Raw genomic sequence first — 26,507 nt, forward strand, 5'->3', positions numbered from 1 at the left:
AACATGTATGATTAGCTGTACTACCTTTATAATTGGCTGAATATTTACATGACATTCTAGAAAAAACTCCATGTCAGAAAGATAATGAAGATCTGTGTAAAGCCAACAAAATATACCCCTAACTCTACCACTTTTTAGGGTAACTAAACTTATACAATATAGACAATGTATACTGTATACCCTTCAAAGATGGAGTTCTCAAAGCAGTTTGAACTTAGGATGTTATAACCTCTGAAGAGTAGTTCAATAAAGCACCCTAACACAGATGGATTACCATACCACTCTAATAACGTGCTGTATATTCACGATCTAACTACTACGGCTGATTTACCTGCAACCATATTTTCATAACTTGAGTTTTATACAACTTCTCTTATGGTTCATTTTATGCTTAAGAAAATGTGCTCATGGATGTGGTAATAAACAATGCACAGATTTGGTTTTACACACATCATTTGAGCCAGACATAGTTGAACTAGTCACACTTTTATGGTATTTCTAACTCAAATAAAAGAATCTACAACTCCTAATGATTGAATTCCCTCCATAATTAAAGGAAACAAGTTCAAAAAAAGAAGGTAGGGCTGTTTTCCTTACAATTTATAATAGCAGTATTTGCACCTAACAAATTATTTTGCAATACTTTTCTCTTTTTAAGTCTAACCACCCCATCAAACTCTATTTTTCCACTGCTCTAACCAGAAAGAACCATTAGTAATGGCCTGTCGAGCCCAATCCACAAAATCTATCAGCACTGTGCCTCCCCTGAACCAGTGATTACCAATTAATTATACTTCCAGTCTAAAACTATTAATGAATCAACTTTCTCTTACTAAAAAAAAATGGTTCATTAACATTTAAGTCTACACTATTTCTTCACTTAAATTTTTCTAGTTGTATATTGAATTCAAATCATATGTATGTAAAACACATCTTAACACTCATGTTCACATTAGGCACCTTTTAGAAAAAGAATATTGCACATGTGAAAAAAGAACATTTTAAAAGTCACGTGTGTGTACATGCTAATTAGATATTCACCTAATGCGTTTCACATTACTTACATAAATTTTGTGCGGTTTTTCCATCCAAAATTCTTAATTCTTTAATCTTTTTCTTTGACTGAACTGTTTTCTTCTCTTCTGATTCTTCTACTGCCTTTTTAGCTGAAAAGAATGTATGTATTAAATTCTGATTCAGTATTACAACTGTTCAATCTTAACAAACTAATAGCAACTCAGCTAGAAAGCCATAATAATGCTATTAGAATCAGTTCAAGGCAAAATGAACGCACTGCCTTAATGTACTGTAAAATATCCAAAGAAACAAAGCAAATCTACAGAGTTAGGAGGAACATGAAATGAAAATGCTAATATGACAATGACCGATCTTCTGAAGCACTGACAAATTATATTTATACATTTTAACACATAATATTTGTTATCTTCAGCTCCAGTTTATTCCAAGCACTTCTAAAAATGCACTGATTTCGTGTTACCTCAAAGCACGTGAGTGCCCTCTGTTGAAATTTGAGTCATTCAAATGCCATTTGAAGTTCTTCATCCCAAACCAGTAAGATAATAATTTGAGATTTATTACCCTACACAAAGGTTGGTTTTTACTAATTATTTAGGTTGTTACTGGTAAAGAGCAAAACCAAATGCAAAAATACCATACCTTTTAAATTTACTTGTTTTTAACTAATAAGAACAGCCTTATATTCAGTACTTAAAATTATGTAGAAAGTAACATGGTATTGAAATATTTAAAATATATGCTGATTTTTTTCATAATTTAATATACTTATTTTTCACAGAAACTTCTTAAGTAAACCCATTATCAAGGATTTATTTCCTCTCAAATATCACATAACATTTGGCACTGAAGGAATAGAAACCGAATGTGTTTAACATTAACTAAAATTAATGAAGTCATTCAATGAATTTAGTGATTCAAAAGTAACTGAAAAACTTGAAAGACAAATTAAGAGGACTATTTAAGCAGAGTAAATATGCTTTTCTTCTCTGAGCACTGTCTTTAGCTGTACTGATTTCATAAGCATGGGTTTTATTGCAAGTATCTCCTATGAAAACATTTAATTTTAGTGTGAAGAATAACACCAAAACCTCAGTTGTATTAAAAAAACAGAACGAAGCAAACAGTTATTCTTCTCCTTACACACATTACCACTATGAAAACATCTGGCATAAAATAATTCTACTGGGTTTATACTACTTGGATAATTAGTTTACCTTGGGTATTTTCATACCAGTGTTAACTAAGCTAGTACAGGACAGCTCCCTCATCCCCAGCTCCCTCTAAATCCAAATCAGCAAAAGTTAAACAGTCATGATGATTCAACAATGCAATACTTGCTCTTGCCCCCCCGACCTGCTGTTACTCTGCAAGCGTAACTACATCATATGACCAGCTTACTCTGTATTTGTAACAGGACAGAGCTACATGGTAACTCGATAATACAGAGATAATGCTCAAAATTCTCACCAACACTGACCCTTTAACTATAATGAGCTACCATTTAAAATCCTGAAGTGACACTCCATGAAATAATCACACCCTTACCACTAATTGTTCTCAATTAAAGAAGGAAATAAAACAAGATCTCAAACAAAACAAACAAAAAACCCCCAAGAGTTAGAAATTAGCTGTCCCATGAGGAGGCAATAAACATTATGAGTTCTGTTATATGAGCAGAAGCTATTGAAAAGCCTAGGTTTGTGTCTGTTGAGACAGCGGAGATAAATTATTCATGAGATGAGTGACCTATTCCAAACTTCAGCTGTTTAAGAATTAAAACCTCTGGATTACCACGTAAGATTGGGTCTTTAAAGCTGAACACCAGACTGCCTCACAATGCACTCAGAGAGTACCGTACTTGTCACAGTAGTTGTTAACACTGAAGACAAACCTGTTCTATAACCAGCTAAAACAATACACACACACATTTCAGTGCGTAATCATCTCAGTCCCGTGGCTTGCAAAACTGCAGAGGTATCAAAAATATTAAGTATGAGAAGAAAACAAAACAAACATAAATGTTTTTGTTACCAAATGTCACCCCACACAAAGGTAACCTTCTTCCTGCAGTGATAATTCACATACAGCTGATCCGACACAGCAAGTCAAACACCCTCGTGAGCAAGAGCTCAAGGGCAAAGGTGTTACCTGAGCCCAACTCAAAAGTTACTCAGCTACTACAGTATCAAAAAAGAAAAAGTGGGTTTGGGGCTTCAGTTTTTAAGCTTACAATATTTTAAAGAGACACGCAAAGGATGGACTGAGTCAGAATTCACAATAACTCTGCCTATACAGGACAAACAACCAGTTCTCATTATTGTCCCTCCTCACAGGTTTCCAGATTGCAGTCCTCTTAGTGGCTGTGAAAATAGTAAACACAAATGGAACACAGAAAACCAAACCTTCAAAAGCTTTATAACAAACCATATATACTCTTAGCTGCTTAGGCCTGAAGGGTTATAACACCATGACTTAAATTATTATCTGTTTTATGAATGTTTAATGTCTGGGTTAGATTAAAACTTTTCCATTTGGAAAAGACCAAATAAAATGTTCTTTCCAAAGATTCTTACCTTTTAAAGTATGAGACTTGAAAACTAAGTTAGCTTTATGCCAGTTCACAAAAAACATGAAGAAATACTAGAAGCTGATGCTTATGTGACTGCACCAAAGTCACAATTTAGCATCAACACCAATCTTACCAACCTAAGACTCACAGGCAGAAAGAGATATTAAATTACTAGAATTTCCTTAACACAGTTTGACCCATGCTTGAAATCACATTAAGCATCAGAGAGCAATCAAAAGGCATGCTCTTCCCTCTTCTGTTAGTTGCACTCTCTCCCTCTGATCACATAGGCCATTTTAACAGTGACTCAACTGTGACAGGACCATGGATTACAGAATTTTAAAAAATAATTAAATACATTTCAGAGTCAATACACTATTGCTGACCAACCTCCCAATGCTTTTCAGGTACTCCCTTCACAAATGCCTGCTTAAAGATGAGACATGCTTTTTGGTTTGATGCCACAGAACCAGAGGGAGAGATGAAAAAAGGATTTTATAGCAGTCAACATAGGGTAGCTCAACAAAGCAAGATGAAAAATCAATCTGGAAGCTAAAGCATCTGTATTACTTCACACAGACCTTGGAGTTTAGCGCTGTGATTATTCATTACAGCCCTTTGATAATGGCACTGGCTTACATCTTCATTCAAAAATCAGCTTTTTTTCCAACCCACAAGTCTTACAGACAGTACCTAGAGCTAGTGAGAGTCATATCCATGTTTCCATAACCAAAAGGGCCATATTTGAAGAAAAAAATAGGTAGCAGAAGGGTAATTTCCTTCTGTTCTGACCATAACAATTGGGTAAGCAATGACACTGCAAGAAACAGGTCAGCTCTCCAAGTCTGAAGCTTTATTCCACAGAGTCCATCTCCTACCCAACTCCCTGCTGAGCTAGCTATCCTCCTCCAAGTACCCTGCATCAGTTTGCATCTCTTGTTTCAGAACACATGACAAGCTTTTTCCCACCTTAAATAAGGCTTGATCCAATTAAGCCTTCCAAATTCATGGCTCACCTGTTTTGCTTCCCAGAACATACTCACTAATCAAGTTTATGTCAGTTCTCCACTGCATTAACAGCCCTGGAATGATGGCAGAACCCTCCAATAAGTGGTTAAGCCTGTCCAGATACTCTTGGCGAACGTGATTAATATCTCCTTCACAAGTTCTCAGTGAGAGAGGCCAGAAGCCCAAGTATTCCATCACCACATGAAAGCAGCATGTGTACCAGCAGAGTTCAGACTCAAAAGGGCCTGTCAGGTTGTCCTCCTGTATCTCAGATCACTATGTCTGTGATAACAGTCAATGCTGATGCACTTGTGCTGTGTTGATATAAAGCATTTTTAAATCTCCTACCATATATCTCTGGTTTTTTTTCTTGAAAGTTAATCCCTTTTCACACTAATTTATGTAGATTCATATTTGGACTTATCTGGAATACATATATAGACACACAGGTGCTCATACATGTCTGGATTTTTTATTTTGAAGTAATGGACAAAATTATACTCTTGGTTGTTTAAAACTATTTTTCCATTCAGCTGGCAAGAAGAAAGAAAGAAACAACCATTAAAAAAAAACACAACAAAAAAACAGTCACTGAAATGACAAAACCACATTAATGCATAATTATCTCACATCAGTTATGTCTATAGAATGTTTTGGTTGGGTTCACTTTTCTGTACCATTTACCCTCATGCAAACAGGAGAGGGAAAAAGAGACTCAGTATGATAAAGCAAAAGGGAAAGAGGAAGTTTTAGGATATGCCCATATCTTTCCAAAGACCAGAAATTACAGATCTAAACAGCAACATTATGTAACTTTTACTTTTTTTTTTTTTTTTAATTTAGATTAGGGTTCTATTTTGTTAGTAACAACGTATTTGTTTATCAGTGTTGGAGGAAGAAAGCTGATGCAACATGCTGCAAGGGATTGTTTTCTGTTCATCTTACATTATGCAACACATGCGCAGCTTAAGTTTGTACCTTTATAGATACCTTCAGCTGGGAACTGACTTAATCCCACAGAAAGTGCACTGCTTGAAACCCATTTAGGTTGTAAAGAAAAAATAATAACGCTAACCTAAATGTTATATAATTTTAAAATATATTAAACAAGACATGATAATCATGACAAAGAACATACACAAACATGTTGAAATACCTCAGAGATGTAATTAAGAAAGAAAATTCTACCATCAATACTTTTGTACTTCTGTGGAAAAAAAGTGCATAAATAGCTATGGAAAATTACCATTCTAAACCTGTTCATTAATTTTGCTACTGAATGGCATTAAAAGTCATCATGAGGTTTTTAGAAATACATTTTTATTTAATTGTATTGGAGCTGTTAAAGTACTTTGAGCTGCAATGTCCAGTTCATATTAAACTACTCCTTTTTTAAAATAAGCAGTAAATAATTATAATAAAGAATTAACAGTAAAAACTATCAGTCATGAATATGATGAGCATGAAAATTAAACAGAGACAAAAAGGAGCACATTGAATTACAGTGTGGAAAAAGCAGAGATTAAGGTGAACTGTAGCCTACCTGAACCTTAATCTCCAATTTCTATCATGTCCGTACCCACAGCATACAAACACCCTTATACTGTCATCTGAAATGAATAAGCAGTTTCATCTTATTTCCACCTGGCAAGTGGCTTACCAAGTACGTTTACTAGTATTTGGCAGCAAAATCAAATATACAAAAGAAATCGTTTTATTATTCCCTTTACCTGGAAGAAAATCTATGACTAGTATAGGAGAAAAAAAATAAGTGTTCATACTATTGCAAGGGATGTAAACTGTGTTATACAAGAGTATGTTTGAACAGCTGGAACTATTAATTACACCGAGAAGTTCACTGATAAAAACTCCATGTGATACAACTTGATAGAAAAATGAAGTATGGAGCTAGGAATGCCACTGAAAGATCAGAAGACATTTTGTAGCACAAAAATTCAGTAAATCCTATTGCAACATAATAAAACTTCTTGAAGCCTAGCTAAATTGATGATATTGGGAAGCTACCCATAGTTTTCTATTTCTGTGTTACTTCTAGAGGCACTCAAGAATGGAAATAAAAGTCAAAGAACAGGGAAAGGAAGGAAAAACAAACATAATGCAGTCTCAAATTTGCACTTATTCTCTTCCCTCACCAACACACCGAGTCTTTCCATTTCTTTAACCACTTAATTTCCACATTCAAATAAAACAGTGCAGCAGTTCACACAAGCTAGGCCTAGTTCGCATAGCTGTTCACATAAGCCTGTGAACTTCAACTAAGCACTTCTTAAAGTATAGATGAAATAAGACCAATCTCTTGTTCCAAAGAGCAGAATGAACTCTGGCCAGTTTTGCATGCTCAAGGAAACAGTCAGCGAAACTGTGAAAATAACCTGTTGATCATCAGTAAGTGCAAATGTGTCCAGAAGCATTCTGAACAAGCAAAGCCCTGACAATGGCAACAAGTCAGAAAACAACAGTGGAAGCTCAACAGATCAGTGACCAAAGAGATATTCTCTACCCAATCCTAAAACCAATGAGACTAGAGAATATTCACTGGGTCCCAGAGGAGAGACCCTGGGAGATGCCACAGTTCACACAGCTGAAGCCACAATTTCTCTCCTGGACCACATCGTCTCTCCTCTGCAGAACATGCCTGTCACGCAAATCATGACTGCATAAACTGAGATTTAAGTAGTTTACTATCCAAATACACTTATAGTCTCCAAAGTGGCATGGGCAACTCTAACAAATAACAAATCATTTCCCCAAGTATCTAAAGATAAATGCAAGAGCATGACCAGAGCTCACCACACCCTCCTGTCATTTCAGTCAGCAGCTGCCTGAACTTATCTTTATTCCCAACACCACCTGGCATTTTTCAGTTCACCTCAAATCACTCAGTTATCAATTCCTGAAGAAAAATTAATTAAGCACTCCTGCTGTCATTCTGTCCTTTCTGCAATCAGAAGAGATAAATACATGGTACAGCATTTTAAAAAAAAAGTAAATTTTATTACAAAGAAAGTAAGCAACTGATCTGAAAGTGGATCTTAGTTTGAGCTCTCAAGATAAAAAAAAATAAAACTGGCAAGAGAAAAAAACATGGAACCTCTTGCAATCTCATGGTTTTTGCCTAATTAATGTAATCAAGCTGAAGGAAGTGACATCAAACCAACAGATTATGCTCTGTGGAAGGAAGAAAAAAAAAATCCTAACTTAGTTTTACAAATGAGTTTTGTCAAAACGTAGCAGAGAATCTATATTCCCCTTATTGGTTCTTATAATAAAATTGATTGTTATTATAGTTGACCAACACATTTAATGTGTATATGAAGTATTTCTTCCTCCTTTAGAATCGTCCTGAAATGGTTGTAACTAGTCTATTTTTTTCAAGTGCAATTTGAAAATCTGCATCAGGAACTTGTGCAGTAAAGTTGTACAGTTAAAGCGTATTTAATTAACCACTCCATATTGCAGTTGCTTTCAGCTTTCTATCAACAGCTTGAAATCAAGTAGATGTCTGGGACACATATACTATATTTAAAAAAAGAAAGAACAACGTGCACGCAACTGATTTTGCCCTCTTCTACGAACCCTGTTACAGACCAATGCAAAAAGATGTTGCTTTTGCTGAAAGATGTTAAGCAAATATTAAAATTCATCACATACAAATGGTCACAGTACATGCAAAGTAGTCTTTCTGAGCACTAGAAATCAAAGAGCAGGCAAACAATGGTTAAACTGAAAATATCCTCAATGGATCTACTTAACTGTGTCATACGATATGCTGTAAGAAGCTGGAACAGAAGTCAGAAGCGTTTTGCATGAACTCTTCTCTTACATTCCATCCATGAATATTTATACAGAAGAAAGCCTCAGGACTGTTCACCCCATTTCTCCCTTTGCTGCTGCTTCAACACCTGCGATGCTTAATGTGAACATGCTGGGTTTTGCTCCAAAGGGATGCTTATCCTTGGTGGGTTTTGCTGGGCACTGAGACATTACGTGGCTTCGCTGCCTATATATTAGTGCTTGGCTAATGACTGAAGAGATCAGTCAAACCATTTTCGAAGTAATATAGTAAGTTTTTATGTAGGTCAGAGAAGACATTTGCCTATAAAAATAAAATGCTGCCTATAATAGTACTTCTAATTTAGACAGTCTCATGTTCCAGTTATATTTTTCCCTCTGATATCAGGTCATCATCACCACGGAACTGCGAGATAGGAGAGCTATAATTATTTTCCAGATTAACTCATACACCTGTTATCCATACAACTTTCAAAAGTAAAAGTACTAAGACTCAGGAAAAAAAAACAAATTCAAAGTAAAACAAGATGTCCAAAAACTGCTATCACATTTTATCAATATTCTAATAAGCTCATTTTCTGTTATTACTATGACAGGTCTAATAAATTAAAACCTTTTAAATTAATAGTTCAGCTACTGTTCCTCTTGATTAGGCTTGTAAAAGGCACATCTTTCCCAATAAAGACACTTATGGGAAGCACATTTTCCAAAGGAATTTCAGAAATCATGAAGCTAAAAAAAATCCCAAGATCCAAAAATCCCTTCATATGGTCAAGTTAAATAGATACTGGTGCTTAATGGAACAGACTAGAATTCTAGTAAAAATTAAGAGCTAAATTGATTTCTTTTCCTCTTTCACTGTGATATTTGACATATAAAGCTCCTGACTAAATATAACAGTAGTTAAAATACATGTTTCCAAATGCACATTCCGGTGTCCTCTCCATTTTTCAAGTATGTCTTCGCCATCAAGGTTTTACACAAACATGCATGAAAATATTTATATTTATTATTAATAGGTTCCATTAATTTCTATAACTAGTAAGCAGTGCCCTGTGAAGTTAACTAGTAAACATAGCTTTGAGAGTTGATAAATACAAATAGCAACTTTTATCCTTATTTATAAAACACTGAGAAATGAGTCATCCAACAAACAAGTGTTTGAAACTGCGGCCTTGTGGTGGATGGTATCAAATAAATCTTACTAGCTGCATGTAATCTGTAACAAACATAACTTAATCATGCGTGGGTACAAATATTTTTGCTATATGTCAGTGATGAGAATAGAGTCTATTCCAACCTTTAGATTAGATTTACTTACAGTTTTAACTGGACACATTAGATGGCAGTGACTTGTTTGGAACAGGAACTGCCACACCACACATTGTCACAGGGAAGATGTACTGCATCCTTCCACATTACAATCACTCTGACTAATAATCATTCTAACTGAGGTCATGCCAATACAGTTTCAGTACACTGTGACAGTGAAACGTTTCTGGCATACTAATTTAACTATCCGAAAAATAAGCAGTAATTGAGACATTTCATGATTCCATACTAAGGCAACAAAACCCACGAGGTTCTCTTCCTCAACCCCCACCCCCAATAACTGTGGTAGGTCAACTGATACTATTTAGATAACTCATCACAGCATCACCAAAGTTGGAAAAGACCTTGAAGATCATCCAGTCCAACCATTAACTTCACACTGACAGTTCCCAACTCCACCAGATCCCTCAGCGCTGGGTCAACATGACTCAAACCCCTCCAGGGATGGGGACTCCACCACCTCCCTGGGCAGCCCATTCCAACCCCTAACAACCCCTTCTGGAAAGAAATGCTTCCTAATATCCAGACTAAACCTTCCCCGGCACAACTTGAAGCCATTCCCTCTTGTCCTGTTGCTTGTTACTTGGTTAAAGAGACTCATCCCCAGCTCTCTGCAACCTCCTTTCAGGGAGCTGTAGAGGGCGATGAGGTCTCCCCTCAGCCTCCTCTTCTCCAGACTAAACCCCCCCAGTTCCCTCAGCCACTCCTCTTAAGACCTATGCTCCAGACCCTTCAGTGACATGTTAGTGTTTGCCTTTTGTGTACCACACACAATTTTGGCTTTCCCCTCTGTGGTCTTTGAAAACACAGAGAAGGTAAATATACGCTAAATCTTTATGAGATTTGCAAAGACAGAAAAAGGAGACCACAAACAAGGAAGACTAACAAGCAGCAGGACTGAAACACTGGAATACTATACATGTGTTTGAAACACAGTGAATATCAATGCCACTGTTTATGAATACTAAAAGATCATGAGTTCACTGAAAACAAAAGACAATGAAGACTTTACTATGTATATAAAGATACAACCTTACACTTAGAAAAACAACCCCACCCTGTCAACTGCTAAAAACTGGGAAGAATCGATGTTTAGTTTATTCTGACTATACACATATCTTCAATGTGTGTCTCTTAATATTAACTAACACACATTTACTCTTTTGCCTAAGCATCTGCTCTCAGTCACCTGCCGAAGACAAAATACTGGGCTCAACTGGCCTGAAGACAACCCTGTATGGTTGTGTATGTTATTACTACCTTCCAACATATTTACCTTGAAAAAGCTTTCTTGGGGTCCAAATATCTCAAAGTGTGTTGAAAACACCCAGGTGCTCACTGAATACATGTGAAATGATTATCTGCCTTCAAGAGGTAAAAGATAAATTACTTCCACATTACAGGATTAGTCTTAAGGGACCTACCAGTGTACTAAATTAAGCCACTTGATTGTAGCTTACTAAAAATAGTCTGGGAACACACAGCTAGCGGTCTCTCATCTTTACCAACACACTCAAGTTTTACTGTACACCTTGGCACACTGTAAGCATACAGAATCCACAACATATTTGAAATTTATCAGATGTAACCTATATTCTGCTTACCTTTATATTACCAACATAAGCAAAATTTTGCTAAAATGATTCATATTAAGAAGGCAGCATCTCCGTGCTAATGATCTAAATGTCTTAAATGCAACAAAAAATGACAAAAAGGAAAACCTTGAAACTTATTCCACACATACTACCATTCAGAATATGTAATTTACAGATAATTTCATATTAACTGAGAAAAATCAGCCAGTTTACCATGTGGACTTAAGCTTTTAGAATGCCTTTAAGCCATAAATTTCTTGTTCACCTGCTGCTCCACATTGGGAAATTATTCTGCAATATTATTCTAAAATAATTACATTCCCACCTTACAGCACAGAAAAACGATCTGCAAGAATGAAGTTTCAGTTTCTCACAACTGCACAAGACACACAACAGTTACAGAATACACCAAATTGTAATTTCAACTTTGCATCCTTTAGAGATCATTAACAGGTAATTCAGTAACTCAACAAAATTATCAGCTTTTTATCTGTGTTAATGCCTATGTACTGGTATTTTCAATGTCTCTGTGAATTCAGAAACTTAATAGCACAATTTTTAACTTTTAATCCTTCAGATAGCTTTTTAATGTATCCTTCTCCAAAGAACCTTTATTCATTTAGATAACAGATCTATCCTTACTCTGTGTACAGACGGCAGAAATTCTTGCAATGGCAGATATTCTGTTCAAAGCATCTCTAATAGCATTACAGCTGAACCAACTATCAATCAGATAAAAGTTGAAATCTCAGAAGCAGATAAAGAACTTCTTTTTTTTTTTGGTCATCAATTAAAGAAGAAAAATCCATTTTGCACATAAAATCAGCCAGCATGGCGAGGGGGGCATTTTTTGTAAAGATGCCATCATTGCAAGTCAGCACGATGAGTAAGTGGAACGAGGCACAAATCAAACCACATGTTGTCAGTTTACGCTTTTATAGAAAAAAACCTCACACTATTTCATATAAGAGAAATTTGAGAGAAAGTACATTTAGGAAGTAATATAGTATGTACAAGCTCTAGTTCTGCTGAAATACAAAGGAAACATCTCTAATACAGCCTTAAAAGAATTATTTTACAAGTAAGGCTATAAAGTTTGCTTATAACTACATCTTTGTTTATGGTGGGTTTTTATTTGTTTAAACCAATAGACTGTTACTCCTGGAACTCTGCTGGAAGCTTTCAGGATATTAAAAAATAGGTGCACAGTCTGTTTAATAGTCAGCACAAACTTTCCTGGTAAGTAGCTGATCTCTTCTCCATCTTTTCCTCCAGATTTTTTTTTTTTTTTACTTCCACCCTTACTTGGGTCACAACTTCACAGCCAATTGTGTGGCTCTACTTCAGATGAAGAACCTGCATTACAGTGCTCAGCTTTCTACTACTAAGTAGATACAGAGCTTCCTTGACAAATATCAAGAAATCAGTAAACATAGCTACAGGTACAAGTAACATCTAAGAGGGCAAAATACATTGTTTTAAAACCATCCCGCCTGCAATTATACAACACAGACCTAGAAGTGACACGTGATTGACCTCCAACTCATCATCAGTGTATATTATGTACATATCTAGATAGAAGTTCTTATACAAGAAAGATAAGCCACGCTTCAGGAAAATTTCCATAACAGATAATCTTAACAGTTCATTTAACAAAAAAATTACTGTAAAATTCATTGAATGGGCTATTTAATCATGTTCTGAGTAACTAGATTCAAATTAAATACATTTTTCTAGTATCTAACTCAAATTCCCTTGCAAAAAGTGAAGTTAAACAACGAAAAACAAACTTGAAGAAGATTATCTTTTGAGGATTAATTTTCTGTTTTGACATTGCAGAAAGCATTCTTTTTGGTGTGATCTTTTTACCTGTTCATACAGAAAGTGTTTTATTCCAGGATGCAGATTTTTGTTTAAAAACAAACAACACCCACTTCTTTTCAGTTGAACACAGATTGTTTTTTCAGTTCAACTTCTGAATTTCTTTTTTGTCAAATTCATAGAAAAAAATACTCCCTGTAAGAGCATTATAGATCAAGACTACTTCATGAATGTATTCATGTTTCATGCTAATTAGTCTTGGTACACAATCCCTTTCCCTGGTGTGCCTAGTACATGTGTCTCTGTCCTCAACTGCTCGTTAACTGCGCTATAGTTTATTTGAGCACTGCATCACTGAGACTGAAACAGACATTTCAGAATACGAAACTGCCTTTCTACCTCTGCTGTATTTTATAAAGCTGCTACAAACAGAAGCTCTATTTCCCTTAGAAAAACAAGGCACACAGTATGTACAGAATGTATTAACTACTACCAGAGTTATCACACAGTAGTCTGGAATTCCAAACTTGTTGAATATATGTATATGGGTAACATATATTTGTCTGTGTATGACAAGTAGTGATCCTTACTCTTTTCTAATGGGGACTTCTGAGACACCAAATGTAGAGGGGAAAAAAAACAGTGCATGCCTTTGAGAGCTACTTCCCCTTGACTTTTCTTTACAGTCAGAATTGGCTCTTCCACCCTTTCTCTTCAATATTTCAATTCTTAAATTGAGAGCTTGGATATAACAAATACATACATGAATTCTGTAAGTTGCCACTTAAATTTTAAGAAATTACAACTAAGACAGCTCTGTCACAATGTTGTTAAAAACACACAAGAGACCTATTAAGACAACACACAGCTCTTCTCACTCCAATATTTTTCCTTCCAAGTTTTCAACACAAAAGGTTGGTCTACAAGTTCACCCCAACACCAACCACTTTCTGAAAATCAGTTCTTATTTCCATGAATGAAATAATATAGTAGAGGTTCATTAATTTATTACATTTTTAGAATTACCATGCAGTTCCCAAGGTTTACTGAAGGAATACTAACAAATACCTAAAATGACTCAAGCAGCAAAACTAGACTTGACTTAAGCAAAAATCTAGTAGTAATACTGTCATACTTCAGAAAAAAAAAAAAGCCTTCCTTGAATTCCACTGCTGAAGGTTTTTGACAAAATTAATAATTTAATCATCTCTACTCTCAGTTTCACACTTAGCACTAAAAAACGAAAATAATGAGCATGTATCTGTAGAAGTAATACAGTCAGGGAATAAGTAGCAGGGTTTTTATTTTGTATCCTTGCTCCTCTAGTCTCCAGTGGGGAAGACTAACTTGTCCTAGTGACACTTCAAAAAGGTTAAGCAGTACTAATTGAACTAAAACTGAAGAAATCGTCTCCACATGAGAGCATTTGACCTGGATTCACAATAGATATAATGAAGATTTTGAAAATGAGCTCAGTTTCTATAGGAATTGTGTGGAATACATTATGATATACATCAAAGCAATCAATGAATAAAGCTAGAAACTTTCAAATATCTTAGACCTTGAACTTTTTCCCATCTGTCTCTTAATCTGAATGTTATTTAATTCACATACAGACTACGTTTATTTTCTTCTCTGTAGCTGCAATTATTACAGTTCTTATGTAATGTTTACCAAGATAATATCCAAACTACTCAATCTGAACCCTTCTGATACAAAACTAATGCTCCGAAAAAACACTAACTAACTTTTGCACATCTAAAGAAAGCAAGCTCTGGGAATAACAAATAGATCTAGGAAAATTGCATCTGACCTGTCCCTCATTAATTTTTTTCCCTTATGAATATACCATAAAGCTTTTAATGGTAGAGTCCTAAAAGAGACATAATGGAGGAGTACTACAGCCAGAGATCCCCAGTAAAATTTGTGCATCTAGCCCTATGGCATGATCATTCTGAAAGCAGTATTTACATAATATTTTGTAGGAAACCAAGACAATAAACAAAAATAACACAACTGAGACTGATCTTAACTTCTGAGAAAGTCCAAAATGATTTTTTTTGTCTGTGATATTCTTCAGTCACTGTCACATGATGAAAACAACTCCACAGTCCTGTATGTTTCAAAAAAAAGTCTTCACAAAATATCAGTGTTACCTCACATTAGTCCAGCACAGACAAAACTTTCGGTCAAAATATTACCAACAGCAAATCCTTCATTTGTCCTCGGTAATATTTACAGTGCCTGTCTGTACATCTCATCATACAACACTGTGTTTTATCATATAGAATTAGTGTTAAATACAATCAAAACAGAACTGTCGGACACTCCCAAGTAAAAAGAGTAAAAGACTCTCTTGTTAGTGGTTTTTAAATACAAATTTTGGGGTAAATATTCAGCTTCTGATCAAATTCTAGCAAGTAAGCAGTATAATTGTTAGTATGTCACATCAACAGTACATCTATTTTACACAGTATGGTTTTTCAAACTAAAATACATGTTCTTTGTCTTTCAGTGTTACAAATTACCTTCCACATTAATAAAAGCAATCATTTAACTTATTGAAAGTTAAGGGTGCTAATATTTTATTTGAACTAAAATATGAAGACCTAAAATTTACCAAGATTGGGCCTAATTGGAAGCTTTTGTTTGGTTTGGCCCCTTCAGAATGCTATTCTCATTTTAGTCCTTTTGTGTGATGATGAATGAAATGGGTACTGATGCTCTTGAAATAAAAGACAGTCCCTTCAACAGAAGCAGGTGCTACTTAACAACTACCATTTGTACAGTGGCTTCCTCATACGAAAAAAATTTACACAGGAACATACATACAAGTAATTCTTAGGAGACCTCATTTGTGATTCTCCTAAACAATAGCCCAGCTGCAGCGAAACTACACACATCAGTCCTAAGGTCAGTTTGGAAACCATGTTTCTCTATAAACTTTCAATAGTTACATAAAGTAGAAGTACTAAGGAGTCAGCTTCTGCACTTAAGCCTCAGTACCTGATGCAAAACTGAACACAAAAAAATACATGTGTCTTTTCCCCTTCCTTTTTTCTCTTGACAGTTTAAACACAGCAAGACTAGGTATCATTCTCCGGTACAAATTGCCCCTGACACCGCTGGGCATAAAAGCTTTTGTTTAATTGGTAATTATATACAATTATTTTTTTGCTTAATCAAGAAACATATTTACTGTCATCATGTTTAAATAATTCTAAGATGATTTAATAATAAAAAAAGCATATAAGAATAGCTAAAATTAAAAACACAGATACATATATAAATCTATGCTAAATGGTAATAATTTCAGGCATCAGTTTATCTCACAGAATACCATGTTGGAAGGGACCTCAAGGATTAAACAATGCAAAGTTTCTTCCATCCCTGAGTTTGACAGCTTACCTATTGGATAAATCCAGTTGAAGAGGAAAGGAAAAGATGAAAAATGACAAACTAATAACTCACTCCTGCTTCATGATACTTGAATTTATTCTGTTGTTGAAAAAGAACAATTTCAAATACATTGAAAGATGAAAACAAACCAGCCTGCTTCACTTCTCTGTGAAACTGAGATATCAAGACTAAGCATGTAATCTAGCTAAATGAAATTTCTGTAAGACACAGAAACATTTGGTGACCCTACACTGCAAAGCAGCATCTTTCTTTGGTTTGGATTCATACACTTCTGAAAAAAGAGGGCCAGGAGGGAAAGGAAACAAGCATATACATTCTGAATTAATCAGAAGACCGAGGGAGCCACCTGCAGTTTGTAATCCTGAAACAAATGCATTATGAGTTATGTCCTTTTTTCTTTCTTTTTATTTCACTAAAACAATGTGTGTAGTTGAGCTAGCACAACTATATCTGTCCTTAATGCTAGGAATTCTTGCATTAAACAGAAGCTTGCTGTCTCTCACCTACCAATACAGCTGTGTTACAGGAACTTTGACCTAAACTAAGTCCATTTGAAGCTTGTAAAAGTTTAAGTTCTCTGGTGAATTTGATCTGGGCTTCTTAGCATAGCAAATTCAGATCAATTTTTTAAAAGTACTAATCCCTCTTCCTTTCGAAGTACCAAATTTAAATGAAGGCAAACATTTTTCCTTGAAGTTTAATGGTGCACTGACCTCATTCTTTGGCTGCTACTTATCTCTTTACTAAGAAATAGCTGAAATATAGGATAAACAGAACTTTTTTCTCACCACTAAAAATGTTTCATTACGTCAAGCAAAAAGGAAGGGCTGATAAAGAATGATGCCTATTTCATGCTGTCATTTCTCAGTCAAGAATAACTGTAAATATAAGCTTTGCAATAATTCAGTTGAACACTGCAGAGGTAGAATCAATCTTGAAATATTACATCACTTTGATGGCAAAATAAAAACTTTAAAACTGCGTTTAATGCATGCAAACTTAATTATTTCAGTGAGAACTTCAAAGCTAAACCATACATTCTGATCAGACAAAAACCACTACCTGCTTCAGCAGACTAACTTGTCACAGAGATGATCAAAAATAATAAAATTCATGGCAGAAGGACATACGTGGTAACAATGGGGGCAAAGAGAAGGAACAAAAGTCAACTGACTTACAGTGAAACTAGCCTGCTTTTCTTTCTTTCTCCCTCTCCTCAATATCTGGCACACATGTAAAGAGAAAGAATTTAAGTTACACTAAAAGTTTTTTTTAAAACCTGCAGAATTCACAACATCCTTTAAGAATGACTGGTTTTACAGAGCAAAAAAATTACACACTATTTTCTTCAGAAGATCAAAAATCAGCCTGCTTTATATCAGATGTAGAACACAAAAGACAGCTTGAAAATGCTCTTCCTGACTAGGTGATTCAGTAGTCAGTTCTACATTCCCTTCTTGCATAAAGGTACCTTGGCACAACTGAAATTAGAAGGTACAAAACGTTCAAAAGACGGAAGCTATTGCAAACATTTAATGGTTCCAGTAGCAGCAAAGAGCCTCAAAGAAAATCTACTGAAGGCTGCACATGGGTATTCCACATGTGAACATCTGCATGATGTTGACAAGTGAGATTACACTGTTTACTTGCACATGGATATTAGAGAATTAACATGTTAATAGTTTATCAACAAACTGTACTCAAAGCAGAAGGATTGCTTTAATTCAAGCCTAATAAAAATATACTAAGGATACTGCATCTTCCTAATTTATATGATATAATTTTTCAACTCACATGAAAAAATTAAATACAGACACTAATGTCTTCCATATTGCTGTCTGACTATAAAGCATTTTGGGGAAGAAGAATAATTTCAAATACTGAAGTAGGTAAAGTTGTTTAAATTTTTGGTCATGTTTTGTAAACAATGGAAAATATAAATTTAAGGTCTAATGAGGTGCTCTTGTGAATGCTGTAAGCAAGGGAAAATAAAAGCTAAAGTGGATGGGAATAGCATCCCATCTACATTCTGGCCTATAATTCATTACTCCAAGAAAACTGACATTTAGACCTCAAATGCCACGTATTCACATAAAGCAGGTGGCAATCAAAAGACTACCGCGGCTTAAGTTTCAATAATTCACTTTAATTAGAATGTAGTCACCCAAGCACTTTAAGGCAGAGAAAAATAATGTACAGAAACTTTACCAGAAACGGGAAGCCTTGATAAGCTACCAAAATCAATAAATGCAAACAGAAGATGCTAGTCAATCATCTACTAGCAGGAAAAAAAAAAGTTTGTATCTTTTAGTCTTTGTGGGATCAAGGCACCCTCAGCAAGTTTGCCAATCACACCAAGCTGTGTGGTGCGATGGGCACGCTGGAGGGAAGGGATGAGCTATCCAGAGGGACCTGGACAGGCTGGAGAGGTGGGACCGTGTGAACCTCATGGAGTTCAACAAGGGCAAGTGCAAGGTCCTGCACATGGGTCAGGGCAATCCCAAGCACAAATAGAGGCTGGGTGAGGAGAGGATTGAGAACAGATCTGGGGAGAAGGACTGGGAGCGTTAGTGGGTATTAGCGGGTGGAAAACTGAGCCAGCAATGTGTGCTCGCAGCCCAGAAAGCCAACTGTGTCCTGGGCTGCTTCAAGAGCAGTGTGGCCAGCAGGGCAAGGGAGGGGATTCTCCCTCCCTATTCCACTCTGGTGAGAACCACCCCCCTGCAGTGCTGTGTCCAGCTCTGGGGCCCCCAACATCAGAAGGACACAGACCTGCTCAAGCAGGTCCAGAGAAGGCCACGAAGATGCTCAGGGGATTGGAGCACCTCCCCTGTGAGGACAGGCTGAGAGAGTTGGGGGTGTTCAGCTGGAGAAGAGAAGGCTCCAGGGAGAACTTAGAGCAGCCTGCCAGTACTTAAAGGGGTCCCTACAGGACAAGAACTAATGGCTTTAAACTGACAGAGGGCAGATTTAGACTAGATCTAAGGAAGAAATTCTTCCCTGTGAGGGGGGTGAGGCCCTGGCACAGGTTGCCCAGAGCAGCTGTGGCTGCCCCCTCCCTGGAAGGGTTGAAGGCCAGGTTGGACGGGGCTTTGGGCAACCTGGGCTAGTGGAAGGTGGCCCTGCCCATGATAGCAGGGGTGGAACTAGATGATTTTTAAGGTCCCTTCCAACCTAAACCATTCTAAGGTAGTAAGTATTTTGCCAAGAAGCTAGAACAACCCCAAGCAGACCTATAAGGAGAAAAATCTCCACTGAAAGATTGTACAACTTGTGGTGAAGAACTCAAGATTGTGATGACTTGTTGCAACACCATCTGACATTGAGTCTTCAGGGGGACATAGGATGGATGAGCATTTTATCATCCACTGCTTCTTTTTTCTGATAAGAAGTTTATGTTTGAGTGTTAGTATCAACATACCTGGAATAATGGTGTTTGTTTTATTTTGATTAGACTTAACACAAAGTACAATTCAGTGCTGAAGTCTCTGTATAAGGTTTGTATACTTTTTGATGAAAACACTGAGTTAAACACCTGCATAATCTATCATACCACCTATGTACAGTAACTGCCAGTATTCCACCTTCATCTATTTTGGAGCCAGTCCCTCGCTATTTCCAACACTTTTTAAAAGAAGATTTACATTATAATGTTTACAATAACCTCATTTAGATAAGAATTGTTATCTGCTTACACTTCTGCACAAGTACAGTTTCCTGAACTGTTTATAGTCTAACCTTCATAGACTAAAAAGAAACTATCATCTTCAAATATGCATTATTAATAATGTTGACATCATCACTATAGTTAGCATTACATAAACATCACCTTTTTCTTAACCTCATCATGTCATATGTTGTGTCCTCCTCAAAAGGAATGTCTCCCTGGATTGATCTTCAGCTAATATGATATGCTTGTTATGCTCTTTCTTAAATTTTTCCAACCACCTTTTCATACTACTTTCACTTGACCATTTCAACTCTCTTCCTCCTCAACCAAGAAAACAAGTGCAGACACAAAAATCCTGGCACTGACCCAAAACATGAACAAGTTAAAGCTAAATTTTAATCCTAGCAACATTTTACTAGTTTTTCCATGATTGCTAAAATTTTAAAACTGAGCTACAGACGAGTCCTAAAATTTGTTCAGAGGGAGATATCAAAGGTAGGGCTGGACAGTCAGCTAAGCTTTTCTATTGTGATTACAAAACCAAGACCATATTAAAGTAAGTTATTTGACATATTTTATATTGTTACATTATACATATAAACCCCTCAATGTTTTGTTCAATTATAGTTTACATGCAAGCTTGTATTTTCTCTTGTCCTCTCTCACTCAAAAGCCCATAATGTGGAAAATAAAACTCGGCTATTAAAACCTTACTTCAATTTTGAAAATGTATCAAAATGATTGTTAAATTGTTTTTTAAAAGTCTAATCATAAAGAAGCAACAGAACCCTGATCGAGAAGTTTTCCCTTGGGGTAAGTTGGATGGATAATGAATTCTGTACTGGAACAATCCCAGTAGTTACAGACTATTATGTACTAATTACTACCTTTACAGATCTACTGTACACATAATTAATTTCTTCAGAGCACCACTATCATTCTTGACTGGCAAAATACACAACCTAAATTACAAGAGCTAGAAATTAACATGATCCTTTAGGGAGAAGGCATTAACTTGCTTTGTAGTGTTTTGCAATTAGACTATCAATCAAACAGTGAAAAGTGATTTTGATAGCAGCAGGCCTGATACATTGAGTATTGGCACTTTATTACAAAGTTAGCTGAGGCTCCAAGCATATGATGGATCACAGCTTATCTACAGAGCCAGAACATTTTAATCCTTTACTTCTACCTGCTAGAAGACAGTTGATCACACAATTGTATATGTATTTAACATTCAAAAAATTAAGCAACAACGTAGGGAGTTTTTGAGATCATATTCCACAAAGCACCAGAGATCACCCGGCTACTGATGCTGTTCTTTTTCCTTACATTGGCAACCAAAATAAAAATAAAATTCTATGTCAATTAAGGGACAAACCCAGAATTTAGAAAAAGAATGTTCTAGCTGCATAACATAATAGGACATACTTATATGTTTTCAAAGATACAGTGTTAATTCAGTTCTTCCCAAGAACACTAACACTGTAAAAACTTTTATTTAGCTGTTGGGTTTTTTTAAAGACATTCTACAAAAACACAAACCTACACACCCCCAACCCTGTCAAATAGCAGTAGCCAAAGCTTCCCGAGAAAGATAACCATTCTGGATTAATATATTAATCATAAATTCTTGTTCACCTTCATAATAACATTTCCCTCACTAGAAAACTACTATTATACATTTAACCAAAAATGCCTAATTTTTTTAGTTCTAGAATTTTGCTAGTCGGACCATCTGAAGACATTAACAAGAAGGCATTCCTAGCTGACAATGCACCTCGTTACTTCACTATGTATTAACAGAAATTTATGACTTCAGATCACATAATAGACTCACAAGGACAAGATGCATTTATCTGATCACTTGGATGTCCTCTCTTCAGTTATTAAGAAATACTGCAGGGTTCATACTATGTCACCCAGCTAAGAAGGATTATTCATTCCATTTCACATTTTCTTGATACTCCATAAACCAGAAAGGATTTTTTTTTTAAATTAAGCAAATATGTGATCACACATAGCTCAGATTTGATCATACAGGTTTTAAAAAGGTAAAAACCTCACTATGTAAAGGTTATCCTACTTGTTAACAAAGACCTTGTTTGAAGAGACTGTTGCTTGCAGGTAAGATTTAACTGTTTTAAAAATAATAAGATAGGGTTGAGCTAACAATACCTCAATAGAATTCCTTCCTCTTGCTATTTAAATATCAAAACACAAATCAATCCATGCTAACATTATTTTGCAAACCAAATACTACTGAGCCTGAAATTTTCAAGTCGTGACTGAAAAACTGTAAAACGATGATGCATGTTTTCACCAGCAAAATCACTGCTTTCACTTTAAAGCAACACATGACTCGCCACATAAAATTCTGGATGATATCAGATACTCTCTTAGAATTAACGAGGTCAAAAGAAAGCAAGTTGCTGATTGAAAACTAATACCATCTCTACAATTTTTCTCTGTGCATCTAGACAAGGAAATATGCATCTAAGTGTTTCATTGCCACCCACACTGCAGTAATTGTCCCACATTTTAATAGCGGCCAACTCATTAATGACCACCACAGTTGCCCATTCATCTTCAAGTGTGCCTGATCTAGAATATTATTTACTTGCCAAAAATGGTCCGTGATACCATAACCATTGTTTCCATCTCTGCATCTGGAAGCACAATTCCAAGCTCAAAACACTCAGCTAAAATCTTTAATGAAAATTTGAAGCCTTGGAGTCTATTTGTGAGAGGTTCTTAAAAGGTATTCAGATTGTCTGTATTCCTCTTGAAGACAAGTGGAGACTATCCTTCCACACTGTACTGAGACAGTGATAATTAGATCTCAGTTAACTTGGTTCAAACTCCAAGATCTCGAAATCCTGTTAAGTCTTTTTTATATGTTTCCATTGCTCCCTGTACAACAGATGTTTTCATAGCTGTGCTCAGTAACTGATTTCACAGACTACAGCAGTTTAACTGTTAGTACTGATTTGAACCTAACTAAGTACATTCTACATATTCACTGGGCACCAATATTAAATATCTAATGTTACAGTAGCAAGGACAGATTTAACCTTAAGCATACTTCTAAAGAGAAAATTAGGATCTAAGTATATTTGAAGTAAAACCATTTTACCAGTCAGGGATCACTCCTTGTTGTTCCTGGTGCTCTGTGATTAAATATTCTTATATTTCACAAGCAGGTAACTGATCAATGTGCTAATTCATTAACTAATGAAAACGTCTGTGCTTCAGACGTGTCTTATTATGACTTACGCACACATACACACACACTTTTGGTCTCCACAAGTACCACTTCCCTGCAGTGTTGGCTGCCTTCCTTGAAAACAGGCAGCACATAGTTTAGTGACAACCAACATAAAATTATTATTGGAGTATCTTAAAACAAAACAAAGTTAAATGAAGAAAACCCCCAAAGTTTCATTCTCACTGTGCCAGGGAATCACGAATAAAATTCAGAGGTTTAATTAAATTTCAGTGCTGCAACCTATATGAAATTACAAATTTTTAATAAGTGTGTACGCTATCATTTGTTTTACTTCAGTTACTATTCCCACTGTCATTCAAATGCCATGAAATACAAGATACTGAACACTAAATCATCACAAATTGCTTTTGGCAATTGTCAGTTTTCTTCCACTCATCCATTTATTTGTTTTACATGCTGACTGTGCTCTTGAGAGAATATAAAATGCATTTCTATTTGTCTTTCTATCATATTAGAAGACCAGACCAGGAAACAGGACTAAAGCAGGAGAGAAATTTGATTCTACATTATGCTTGAAATAAGTATTTTGGGGATTAATGAGCTGCCTGTGGCTGTTAAGGCAAAAGGTAAGGAATAATTGTAAATATTAGTTAATGCTTCCCTTCGCAGATAGCAGTTGCAGAAAAAAGTTGCTTGTGGAATGCAATTATTTGAACCTGTACTGCAACTAAATGCTCTGAGACTCTTCTTGACTTTTAGTAGGTTTTCAAGTTTTAAGAAAAACTTGAACTCAAAGACAGACAACGACTTTCTCTACTAGATAGGCAAATAAGATTTTATTATCCTGGATAATATGTAGTAACATGTTTAACTTTGGGTCTTCCCATCCTTTTTTATGACGCGTTATTTTATAAAACCATTAACGGAAAACACCATAAGGAAGAACAGGAAAAGTATCTGCAAGGCTATATCACCACAGTAAGCTATTTTGAGAATTTCTGTTGTTCAAAGTTTTGGAACTGCACAGCTATGTCAACAACCATTTGTTCTCATATGAAACCGACAGCTATGTCAAAATTTCAGGAGCTTTTTTTCAGCATTTTTAATGAAGAAGCTTTTCAGGAATTCAGAAGCATTTCTTCAGAGTTTTGATGAAAGAATTCAGCTGAAGGCAGAAGTCTGTCGTCTTCATTAAGAAGGGTCTCACTCTGCTGTGTTATCTGCTTCTAGGGGATCTCTCACTTAAAGGTTTTCCTGTCTTGCTATCACATTAAAAGCAGTGATCATTTTAACCTCACTGCAATGCTACGAACCAAGAATCTATTAAACTTCAATACAGAAAAACTGTTAAATTACTGCAGATGATGCTTTTGTATTACTGTGTGTAATATCTGAACTTTTAAAGCAGAAAGTGGGAAGCATTGTAATAGCAGAATACTAATGGCTCAAATTCAGTGACTACTGAAAAGAGCATGAGCTCTGAGTGAGAGTGCTGTATATTTATCTTATGAAAAAACCAGCTATGACTAACTCTTTGAAGGGTTTTCAAAAGAGCACAGAAAAAGACATATTCAAAAATAACTCAAGGAATCTACTCAAAAAATGGTTCAGGAGAGTTATGGTCCTCTGAGACACCTTCCTTAACTGAAGTTCACTTTTCAAACACTGTATTAGTATAAACCCCAGCTCTTGTTCCTGAAATTCAGACAACAGCCACAAACCTCTATGTGCAAAACAACTTAATTCTGAAATAAAAAGATCCTCAAGTAATTAATAGAAGTGAGAACATTCTGGTGGTTTGAATTAAAACAGAAGACTCCCTATGGTCAAAATACAAAGCATCACCTGAATTGTTAATTCTCCAAGACAAACTTAAAAAAAAAAAAAACACCACAAAACAGCAGCACAAAAATGCTTACAGTCAGTACACTCATGCACTTCAAAATCTTACGTGAGTGTTTGATTATTTAGATTTGGCCTATAAACACTTGATACATCTGACTCCATCCACTGTCAAGAACTGCACTCCCCAAAGTATATTGTATTCTAAAAAGATCTGTAGATATATCAGGAATTAATTCTTTCAGTATCTACCACTTATTGGACTCTAATTTGTTGGGCTTCCTCATTAGCTCCCGAGTAACTTATTATTGAACCGTACTTCAACAGTGCTTGCTGCTTTTCAGTGCTTGAAACAAATTATGGGTAAATGGCCACATATGAAATACAGATCAATTGACCATTACCCATGGATAATAATGAAAAGACTTGAGGAAGCTGTGTGCAGCTTCAGAAGTACTCACAAACCATCTGAAAGCCATGAAGAGCTGAGAAGGGTATTAAAGTATCAAAATCATAACCGATATTCAGTTGGTAAGTAACTGCATTCCCAATTCAAGACATAAATATTATCATCATAGCTCCTATTGAAAAAATTAAGTGCTTGAGAAATTAATGTGGTTTTTTTCATCTAAAACCAATAGTAGAAGAGCTATTTACATGACATACTGAGCAACCACAGTTACGCTTGACAGAAAGCTCCAGCACAGCTTTTATTCTCGCTGCATTGTTCTCTCTAGTAGTCAAACGGACCCATTTCACACAGTGTTCCATCAAAAATTGGTAGACTGACACTTTCCCATGGTATTATGCTAACAGTGAGTGTGCACTCACACATTCAATTCTTTGAAAACTAACTTACATCATTCATGGTTGACAGTACCAGCACAGTTAAACGGTATTGGGGAGGGGGGGTTTGTCCTTTTCAGATTACACAACACAAATTGAAATTCCAATTAAAGGAGTATATTTAAAGACTTTCATTTTTTCTTAAGTGAGAGTTGCACATAGTATTCCAAAGAGAAACAAAAAAGTAAAAGAAAAAGAAGCAAAGGACACTGACACAAGAACTTGGAAAAGAATGATGGTTTCAACCCACATATTCCAGAACCATGACAAGGTGTATTAAACAGTTGTGATTTTGTGATTCAAGTGCATATTGTAATTGTTACA

The 26,507-nt window shown here is 35.7% G+C and overlaps 1 protein-coding gene across 1 annotated transcript in view; it reads right to left on the reverse strand.

The window, feature by feature from the left end:
- The window catches only part of DIAPH2 (diaphanous related formin 2), a 249,059-nt gene that overhangs the window by 163,913 nt on the left and 58,639 nt on the right, over positions 1 to 26,507 (reverse strand). The window contains exon 19 of the mRNA XM_074914772.1: positions 1,065 to 1,166. Within this exon, the coding sequence (XP_074770873.1) occupies positions 1,065 to 1,166 (102 nt within the window). The remainder of the gene's footprint in view (positions 1 to 1,064; positions 1,167 to 26,507) is intronic.

This window comes from Athene noctua, chromosome 11 (assembly GCF_965140245.1).
Source record: "Athene noctua chromosome 11, bAthNoc1.hap1.1, whole genome shotgun sequence".
Classification (NCBI taxonomy): Eukaryota; Metazoa; Chordata; class Aves; order Strigiformes; family Strigidae; genus Athene; species Athene noctua.